This window comes from Capsicum annuum, chromosome 5, assembly GCF_002878395.1.
Source record: "Capsicum annuum cultivar UCD-10X-F1 chromosome 5, UCD10Xv1.1, whole genome shotgun sequence".
NCBI classification, from domain to species: Eukaryota; Viridiplantae; Streptophyta; class Magnoliopsida; order Solanales; family Solanaceae; genus Capsicum; species Capsicum annuum.
In genome coordinates this window covers 4,529,992-4,540,265 of record NC_061115.1, presented here as the reverse complement: position 1 = coordinate 4,540,265, position 10,274 = coordinate 4,529,992, and the positions used below count along the sequence as shown (strand labels likewise).

The 10,274-nt window shown below is 33.9% G+C and overlaps 2 protein-coding genes across 2 annotated transcripts; both read right to left on the bottom strand.

The window, feature by feature from the left end:
* Positions 1-1,556: 1,556 nt before the first annotated feature.
* LOC107870172 lies at positions 1,557-3,861 on the bottom strand. The gene is made up of 5 exons (XM_047412939.1): positions 3,798-3,861; positions 2,262-2,370; positions 1,998-2,121; positions 1,828-1,892; positions 1,557-1,748 (listed from the first exon to the last, which is right to left on the bottom strand). The coding sequence occupies exons 1-5, from the start codon at positions 3,859-3,861 to the stop codon at positions 1,724-1,726; spliced, it is 387 nt and encodes a 128-aa protein (XP_047268895.1). The 3' UTR covers positions 1,557-1,723.
* A 2,885-nt stretch (positions 3,862-6,746) lies between these two features.
* On the bottom strand, positions 6,747-8,262 carry LOC107870171. The gene has a single exon (XM_016716602.2). It carries the CDS (start codon positions 7,997-7,999, stop codon positions 6,971-6,973), a length of 1,029 nt encoding a protein of 342 aa, XP_016572088.1. The 5' UTR covers positions 8,000-8,262; the 3' UTR covers positions 6,747-6,970.
* Between the last annotated feature and the right edge of the window lie 2,012 nt (positions 8,263-10,274).

Genomic DNA, 10,274 nt, shown 5'->3' with positions numbered 1-10,274 from the left:
GCTTAATCTAGCGATCCAAATAAGCAGTAGATAATTCAGATAGCAGATCAGATTGTGCAGTGGTGAGCCTTCTCTATTCCAGAAGGCCTGTTCTTTCAGATTATGTCATCTATTACAGTTTGGGTCTACTGGGAGCCTTGTCTCAGTTTTCAGACAGTTGTCAGATTTTTATGTAGTAGATACTTCGCAGACTGTTCCAGATGTTGTTTAGTTAATTTCAGATTTCATTCCTTATTGTTAAATTGAACCAAGAGTGTTGACCATGTTTCCACATTAAATTATATTTCTACATTTTTTTAATTATATGAATATTGTGCATGATTACCAGATAGAGTAGGACATTCGAGCCTTCATAGTTTGGGATGTCCGTCACGGTCAGGGCCTCGGTTTGGGTCGTGATAAACTTGGTATCAGAGCACAGTTCATGGTCCCAAGGTATCTACAAAATCACATATGGTAGTCTTGTTTATGGGTGTGTAGCGTTCCACACTTACAAGCCGGAGGCTACTAGGCATTTACTAATGTTTCCCCTCTTTGTGATTTAATTCATGCTTTGGAGTCAAATCTGTCCCCTAATCAAGTGATCTCTTATATTTTATAAAAAGGACAGTCACGCCTCCTCGTCGCTCCAACAATCAGGATACTCAGGATGATGAAGTCCGCCCCACCCATAGGATGCGGTCTCGTAATAGAGCACACACCCCAGAACCTGTTCCTACTCTGAGGGTACCTCTAGTCCCGACCAGTCCTTTCAGAGCTCCCCAGAAGAGAACTAACCACACTCAGCCTCATGAGAGAGAGGTGTCTAATTTCAAATTTAGACAGCCTCATTGGGTTACTATATTAACGACGATCGCTTACATCTCAAGAGTGTACCCTTGAACAAACTTCATTGACCAACATACACTACAATATTTTTGGCCTAAGTGCACTCTTGTAAAGTGTGGCCTAAAATAGCAAAAAGTGTAGCCTTTGATCAAAGGCTACACTTTTAGACTTTAAACAACATTTTTTGGGGGTGGCCTAAAGAGGCGTAACCTTTGATCAAAGGCCACACTTTTCAAGTGTTGTCATTTCAACTACTTTTAAAAAGCGTGACCATTAATGTATAAAGGTTGCAAAGGTCACTCTTTGCAGCTTGTCATTAACAACACTTTTATCATATAAAGCTACATTTTTAAATGTTGTCTTTACTTTGTTATTGGGCACGCTTTGCAAGCGTAGCCTTGTATAACACCTCTATAACAACACTTTAAAAACGCGACTTTTTCTTTATTACTGGCCACACTTCAAAATCGTAGTCTTTTATACATCTTCTATGACAACACTTGTAAAGTATAAGCATATTTTAGGTTACATGCCACAATTTAATTAATAAGCCACACTTTTGAAGTGTGGCAATATTGTCTAAAAACATTTTACAAAAATAACTTTAGGCCTAAAAAATAATTATTTTGGTTCAAATGTATACATCACTAATCACATTCCATATATATGTATAATCTCATGCACGAATTAGCTAATAAATAATTCAAATGCATAGATTTGCTATGAACTTCAATAAAAAACATCTTTTACTACACATACTAATTAAAATAACATTTTAAAGAGTTGTACTTTGTTCCACACAAAACCAAATGAATTTAAACATATATCAGAATAGTTCAAAATCTCTTCATCATTCGCTTCAATCTAGATCGAGTTGACTCGTAATGGCCACCAATCAAATTTGATCACCCGCATTATTCCTACACATTTAAAATGAACAAACAATTAGAAAAAGCCACTTGATGATATTGCAACCTTTAGGAGGTGTGGCTGTTACACAAGTTGGAGCGCAAACTGAAACTGGCCAAGGCTGACAAGGAAGTTCTAGCCCATACTATTATCCCCTACATAAGACGAGAGAGAGACTTAGAAACATAGCTAGCCGTGAATACCACATATTTGTTCCAGATAGAGAGAGGTCTGCTGGCGGAATACAAAAGAAAACTCACATGTTGATCATGCCGATATACACCATCAACTGAGAAGAGAATCTTTAGAGCAGTTTCAAGGCCAAGAACCTGGAGCTTTCCCCATAGTCGACATTTCTCACATCCTACACATTCCATGGTAGCACTGCAACATGAAAATTGCATACCAAATTGTTCAGTCATATGGTAAACAACATAGCAACAACTACTTTTGAACAAAATACACGAGACTGCAGAAAGAGCCAAAAATCTTGTGTATGTATATGCGTACATAAATAGACTCACAAAGTATCAAAGTCAAACCAATTTTCTGACAAGACCAAATTATTTCTTTGGAGATACAGGTGGAAGAGCTTACTCATCCATTTCATCAGAGCAGCACTTGAACAGATTCCTGGGAAAGGGCAATATCATTGGAATCAAAAATAGAAAAGCTACTAAGAAGCTGTGTTGCTTTGACTCTTAAAAAATGTCAATGGTTGTGTCAGATACTCCAAAAGTAGCATTTTGGAGTCTAACACGGGTGCCGTAAAAGTTTTGGAGAGTCCAAGAAACATAGCTAAGAAGCACACAAATAAGATTTTTCAAGATATATAAAAATCACCCTCACAAGTCAGGGTTTAGCGTCTTTCCAGGGCTAATGCTCACATTTATGAAAAGGCTTCAGAAACATCCCTGCACTTTGACTTGGACGAGTGAGTGCAAAAATACGTTGTAGAAATTAATGAAAAGAGAAAGTCGGCACAGAAAATCATGTTAAATCAAACTTCAATTGGAAGAATTAAATGCCATGATGTTTATGACAACTGAATTATAATACTTCTGAACAAATATTATTCTCAAGTAATGGATAAAAGAGTAAAAAACAGTACAGAAAAAGAAATGTTTGCTCTAAAACCATGAGAGGCAACAACAACCCGTTCCCTCAACTAATGCGGGAGACATGGAAAATGCGTTTGCGATTGCAAATTCTATGAAAGTGAAGATTGCGCCTAGTGAGAGAAGCATGACTTTTGCTTCTCTTAGCTTGATAAGGATACAAGTTTATGGATTTTATGTCGTAACCGGCTAACAGCTTAACAAGATAAATGTCCTAGGAGCTGCTAGTAATGTCTGAACTTAGAACCGAAAAGTAATATATTAATGTAAAAGGCACTTACACTTATGAAGAAGCATTCATCCAAGCTGGAATTGTTTCATCGAGATTATTTTTTCTTAGAAATCTGGAAACAACACAGTGGATCGTGACAGTTGATGCCGAGCAGGAAAAGAAAAGAATTTGATAAAAATCATTGTTTCGAAATCACAGTGCTCAAGATTCATTAGAAGTGAGCTATCACACAACTCCTGATATTCAAACAACACCAGAATTAAAAACAACAACATACCCAGTGTAATCCTGCAAGTGGGATTTGGGAAGAGTAGTGTACGCCGACCTTACCTCTAACTCACAGAGATAGAGATACTCCTATAGACCCTCAACTTAAAAAATGCATTTCAAAAGTAGTTTGATAAAGGGAATACAGAAATGAAAGCAGTAAGAACAATGAAATAATGTGTAACGGAAAACAGTACATAACAACATACAGAAGAAAGAACAGTAACAACGCTGAAATACTGATATAATCAAAGCACAAACAAAAACATGCGATAACCAAAATTAAAGAACAAGAAACTACGAGAATATTTCTAATACTACTGGTAAGAAACTATTACTGGATTCGAGAAGAAATGCATCTAAGAAGGATATAGCCAAATGGAAAGAGGTATAGAGAATCGTCCACAGGAAGACCACAACATGAAAACAGGTCTTTCGCAGACCTCTGCAGCAAAGCATATAATTTGAAAGAGCAGCTTTTCTTGCAATGATGAATTTCATATCCATATTTCGTTACAAAAGTAAGATCGCCTTTTATGTTTAACGATTAGTTAGAGAAGCGGTGGCTTACATATAATTCAATGAGTTGTTAACAGCCTCTGGAATTGCACCAAACAAACTATTGAAACTCAAGTCCCTGCATCAGGAGAAAAGGAAGCAGAATTATTTTATAAAACTTTGTAAAACATATTACTGAGTTTTACATGATATGAAGATCTTGCCACTTCTCAAAAATATCTGGGATTACTCCATTGAGGTTTTTCCCTTGCACATTGCTACAGAGAAAGAAGGTTAATCAATTGATTTAAAAGTCATCAAGTGACTGTAGCCACATGTAGTGAAGGGTGGCCAGTCGAACACCCTTTGTCGAAAAATTATTCGATGTATATTGAAAATTATACGAAGTATATAGGTAAAAAAAATAACTTCTTCCGTCTACATTATATCTTGAATACCCTTAACGAAATTTCTGGCTTCACCATTACAGTACCATCCTCTCTCTTCTTATTTAATCATATGATAAATGAGAATGAAAGATAAGAAAGTAGATACTTACAAGTATTTCAGCTCATTCAAACTCTTGAAGCTCAGTGGAAAGGGACCAATAAATTCATTGTTCTGCAAGTTCCTGAAATCATTTACCATATGATAATAAGTAACCTTGTATTCTTTGTTAGTATAAATGCACTGATGCAGTCAACTCAAAATACAGTCATAAGGGGATTAGTGCAGCATGTACAAGCAAGATAATAGCCTTTAGAACTTTCTTTTCTGAATTTTACGAAATTAACTTGAGAACAATTCATTAGATAACCAAGACAGTCTGGTCAATCATTTCAAAGGAAGAAAATAAAGGTTGAAATCAAGATGAATATTGCAACCTGATATTCCAAAATTGCTTTTGAATCTGCTGCTTTAGCTCAGGTTCACTTTGGCCTTTCCACAGTTTAGCTTCATCAAATAGAACAGGACATGCAGCTTGCAGTTTCTGGTTGTATAATAGCTTCATCATATGTTAGGCATTTGTTGTTGGTCCTAAACACATGATATGCATAAGCAATACAACACAATCTAGTTTAAGATGTTTAGTATGTAGCTTTTGTTCTTTGCAACAATGAACTTTTATTCAAGTGGATAATAATATTACACTGTTTTTCTGCTATTAGTACATACCCTTTGCAGCCTAAATCTGTGCAATAGGTTGAGGGAATTAAACAAGCAAGGGTTTAATTGGGCAACACTTGAGGAGGGAACTCGGGGTCGATAAAAAATTATAATCAGTCAAATGATTCAGCAGACTTATTAAATTTGATATTTCACAAGCACAAAGCAGATGCTTATGCAATTGTCAAAGCAAGAATTTGAAACAATGAGATATATGTGACAAATTGACGAGATGCAAGTTTAGTTGCCTTAAAGTGCCTTGAACTATATCTCGTCCAGCCCACCAAATAAAAGCTCCCAAACCTAAAATCGGAAGTGGAACTGCAAGGAGCTAGGAGCCAAAAATGAAGGATAACCGTTAACATTCATAAGGTATGGCATGATAAGATAGTCATAGCTAATAAATACAAAGCAGCAACACAGAGAATGCTTGCATTACGGGAAAAAAATTGTACTAATATATTACTCACTAGTCATTCACGTTTAAACACTTTGCTAGCAGCAATAACTCCAAATTTTAAAATGTAGTGAATATAACCACCATAAATATGAAACGATAAGCATCATCTGGTGTAAGCATGATTTATCCACAGTGTTATCTATGTGAAGTATCAGAAGTAGAATATTTCAATTAAATGGAGTTTTCAAACCAATGTTACTCAATTTACCTTAAAGTTGACATGTGAGATGAAAGTAAATCTGGAAAAAAAAGCAAAGAGGTGTACCAAAGCTATATGGCATACCGTGCTCACCAAAAACTACTCCATCTGTGCCAATTCACGTGGTACTATTTGACTTGGCACAAAGTTTAAGAAAAAAAGGTCTTTTGAAATTTGTGCTCTAAACAAGCCTTAAACATTTGTGTTCCTATAGATCATTTCATTTAGGGTAAAAGAGAACTTTTAATGTTAGGTTATTTCTAACAATAGAAAGGCTACATTCTTTTTGGGACACACTAAAAAGGAAAGAAAGTACTTTCTAACAATTTCATGGAAATTTTAAACACAGAAATATATCTCTAACAACCAAACGTACAACAATCGAATCTGAATGCAAGTAACATGCAAGGTAAGTGGTACTAGCTTCAAGAATGTGTGTTTGAGAGATAAATACCCAAACAGAAACAATAGCATCCAAGACCCAACCAAGCTGGCCAGTCATAGTGAGATAAGTAAGCCCAATTGCTAGAACAAGATTACTCAACACTCTCACTATTATCCCTCCCACCACCACCACCACCATCATCACCAATAGCATCAAATCCAAACCCTTGTTTGAATTTCACAACAACCACTTTCTTCTCCCCACACCCTCTCTCCTCCTTTACAAAAATCCCATTTTTACCTGTCAAGAAAGAGTACTTCTCCCTAAAAATCTCCTATTTCACAAAAACCATTCTTTTCTCATTCATCAAAATCCCACTTTTACCTGTCAAGAATGAGTTTCTCTCCTTAAAGCTCCTGTTTTCACAATTTTCTCACAACCCCATCTATCCTCCTTCATCAAAATCCCATTTTTACCAATCAAAACTGAGTCTTTCTCCTTAAAAGCTATATAATACTATAGGATTTAGAAATAGTAGAACAATTCGAGCTAGATGCTGGGGGATTTTACGCAGACATATAGAAGCTAGATGTTGGATTTTCACACGTACATATAATCCGAGTTGGATGTAAATGTATAATCAAGCTATTCGAACAATTGAGGGAAAAATTTGCCCCAAATTAGAAAGAAAATTCTTGTATTTATAATAATAAGAAGACCCATTAATTTTTCTTCTTTTGTTTTTTAATCCACTACCACAGATGGGAAGAAGGAGAAGAAAGTAAAGTAATTCAAAGCATAGGAAAACCTATATTAACTGTTCAAAGTGCCTCTAAACCAGCTAAGGGAGATATCATATATCAACAAAAACAAAAAGATCATTAAAAATCTTTCTTATTCAACAAACTCAAGATTTGAAGATGTCATTTTCATCTCTGTTGCTGCTTGTACTCTTCCTCCCAGAACTTTGCCTGAAAATCCACTTCCACACTTTGTTCCCTTTGCCACCACCACTCCTTTTCATCCCTCTATCATATTCATGCATTGCCATCCTACAAGAACCGCTATGCCCCAATGCCCCTAAAGAAGTTGTCGAACCCATTTTCAACCCGCTCAAATCCAGCCCAACCCGTCCATTATCTGACCCATTGCTAAGCCTTGTACCAACGGGGAAATCTGATTTGGACTCGGATGACAAATCCAATTTTAAGTCAATGAAAGCTGAATCATCCATTGAAGTAAAATCAATTTCCTTATCAGGAAATATAATCCTATTAGGTGCACTGCTATGGATCCTTCCAAATTCACTTTTTCTTGGTTCATCAGAATCCATAAGTATACCACCAGTAACATCAGAGATTTTAGCACTTGAAAATCTGCAATCACTTCCTTCATCGGTGTCATTAAATCCACCTCCTCGGAAACTACGAACCGATCTTGATCTTGATACTGCCATAGCATCAGAGACCCAAATATCGCTATTCTCATCACATTCATTACCATTCTGGACACCCTTTTTCTTCGTGAAAAGCCTCTTGATCTTCCAGAATCCATTGCTACTTTTCTTGATCTCCACACAACTACTGTTGCTTCTCCTCAATACAATAACTTGTTCTGTTTTCTCCCTTTTGTGCTGCTGCTTTGCTTCTATTTTCTCATTTTCCAACAGAAAAGAAATCCTACCAACACTGCCAACTTCAGTAGTCGATGATTTTCGATTGGACGAAGACGAATCAGAGCAAGAACAAGAAGAGAGTCTTTGTTCACCACATTCTGAGCAAACCAAGTTGACTAACTTCTCTTTAAGGCAATAAGAACATATACCAATAGAAGATGAAGAAGGGTGTTTCTTACATGGCATATCTGATGAAATGGAGTAATTGAAATCTGAGAAGTTATCTGTTTCCAGCATAGTAGCTTTGCCTCTCTCTTTCATGGCTCTGGCTTGGTGATGATTCTTTCTATGGAAAATTATGAATTTTGCTATAAAAAGAGAGAATGAAATCCAACATAGAGAGTGACAGATGTAATATGTAAAAGAATGAAGCTGGGGGTTGGGGGTTTGTGAGGTATAGGAAATTGAAATTTACGGGTCCCGCAAGTCGCTTACCAGATTTATAGTTCATCAATTCAATATTTTATACTTCCTCCGATTTTAATTTAACATAAAATTTAAGAACGATTTTGACTTGAAATAAAATTTAAGAAAATAAAGAATACTTTTAAATATTATGATTTTAAATTAAAGTTATGTCAAATATATCAAAATAAGGTTTCATGTCATATGAAAATTTGAAATTAAAGTATTGTCAAGAAAAAAAAAAATCATTCTTTCTTAAACAAACTAAAAAAAAACATAAATCATTTCTTTTTAAACGGAGGAAATATATTATACCGCAAGTTTTAAAAGACTTTCGATGGAGGCAGGGCAGAGCTAGAAAGAGACGTGGTTTATTTAAAACTTTTTCGACGAAAAATTATATTATTTATGTAAAATAAATATGAAATTTAAAAGCAAAGCTATTAAATTTGATGGAACCATACATTATGATCTCTGGCTCTGCACTGAACAGGGGATGAGCTATAAAGTGTAGGTCTTGTTATTGAGGGTGGATGACTTTTAAGAGCAATGAAAGAGGAATTGGAGGATGAAGACGTCCACTTTACGTTATCTTTTCAAGAAACAGTAGTTATTGCAAAAGTAAGTATGATGGATGATGGAAAGACCTGTCTACTGGAGGTATGATTGTGTGGGGGAGAAAGAAGTGAATCCAGACATCTAAATAATTAATTGAGTGAGGGATGAAACAGCCTGTCTAGTACTCCCTCAGCTTAAAACAGAATGAAGTAACTTTCTTTTTTAATTCATTTTAGAAGGAATAATTTTTTAATTTTAACTTTTTATATGATATGTTTAAAATTATTAGATTAAAAAGCATTTTCATACATTTGATATAACTTTAATTTAAAATTTTAAAAAAAATCTTAAACTTTATAATAAATTTAATTAAACCATTCCTTCTTAAACGAAGAGAGTACTAAATTCTTTTTATTATCACGTAACATAAGTTTATCTTCTTTTACATTAAAGTATTTATATGGAAAATACTTTGTCATAAAGTCAATTTTGTTTAATGTTTTGGCAGCATGTTTTCGTTTTCACTCGAGACCTAGTTTTCATGTTATAATGACAGAATTAGGGAAACAAAATCGAATCGAAAATTGAGCTGAGTCGGAAAAAAATGCAAATAATGATTTGGTTTGATTTGATTTGATTTTGAAAATAAAATTCAATTATAATTGATTTGGTTTGATTTGATTTTACTAAAAAGGTTGAACCAATTCGATATTATATTTATACAATTTTATATAATATTTAGTATATAAAAATATTTACTGTGATGTAATTTATAAATATTTCTTAAGCTTTTTCATTATTTTTATCTTTTAACATATTATTTAAAATTTAAACTTAGAATTGTGAATAATCTAATAAGTTTTATAACTCATAGATATTAATAACTCAAATAAAGGCCAGATCAATACTAATGCTAACAAAAATATTCTATTAAAACACTAGAAATGGTAATAATGTTGGATATTTATTCTTTAGTTTTGTATAAATACATAATCTAAATTTATTTTATATTTTATATTTAGTAATGCAATTAATACTTGGCAGACTTATTTTAGCATGACTTAATAGTTTTAAATTATGATTCTTTTTATTATAGCTTATTGATAGACAATATTTATTTTATAGGATTTTACTTCTTTATTTTGTTAAATATTTTATAGTCATAACTCATTTCATATTGTGTTATTTTCTTAAGGAACACCTATGATAGTTATATCTTGATAGAACTAAAGAAATATTATAAGCACAAGTTAATTATATGTTTGTATGAAATCTTACAAGGAAAATTTTTTGAGAGAATCGAAAAAACCCGAAGTTGAAAAATCTAAATCTTATTGATTTGGTTTGATTTATAGATTTAAAAATCGGCAAAATAGTTCGGTGAACTCTTGTACTTGGTCTAGTTTGTAAAGTGGATACTCCTACTTACATGTTTGTTATCTAGACCTTTGAACCCATTAAAAAGCAACATTTTAAATACTTTTTGGGTGTGTGTAACACACTTGCTGCCACGTCAACTTTCACGTCAGCTTTCACGTTATTTTAAATGCTACATTAAATTTCACGCCATTTT

Bases quoted from the DNA above. Each gene is read 5' to 3' on its own strand.
- LOC107870172 (XM_047412939.1), bottom strand. From the start codon at position 3,861: ATGGATATGAAATTCATCATTGCAAGAAAAGCTGCTCTTTCAAATTAT. The intron at 2,371-3,797 runs GTCTGCGAAAGA...GCCCTTTCCCAG, and splicing joins TTATATGCTTTGCTGCAGAG to GAATCTGTTCAAGTGCTGCT. The intron at 1,893-1,997 runs GTGAGTTTTCTT...CGTCTTATGTAG, and splicing joins TATATCGGCATGATCAACAT to GGGATAATAGTATGGGCTAG.
- LOC107870171 (XM_016716602.2), bottom strand. From the start codon at position 7,999: ATGAAAGAGAGAGGCAAAGCTACTATGCTGGAAACAGATAACTTCTCA.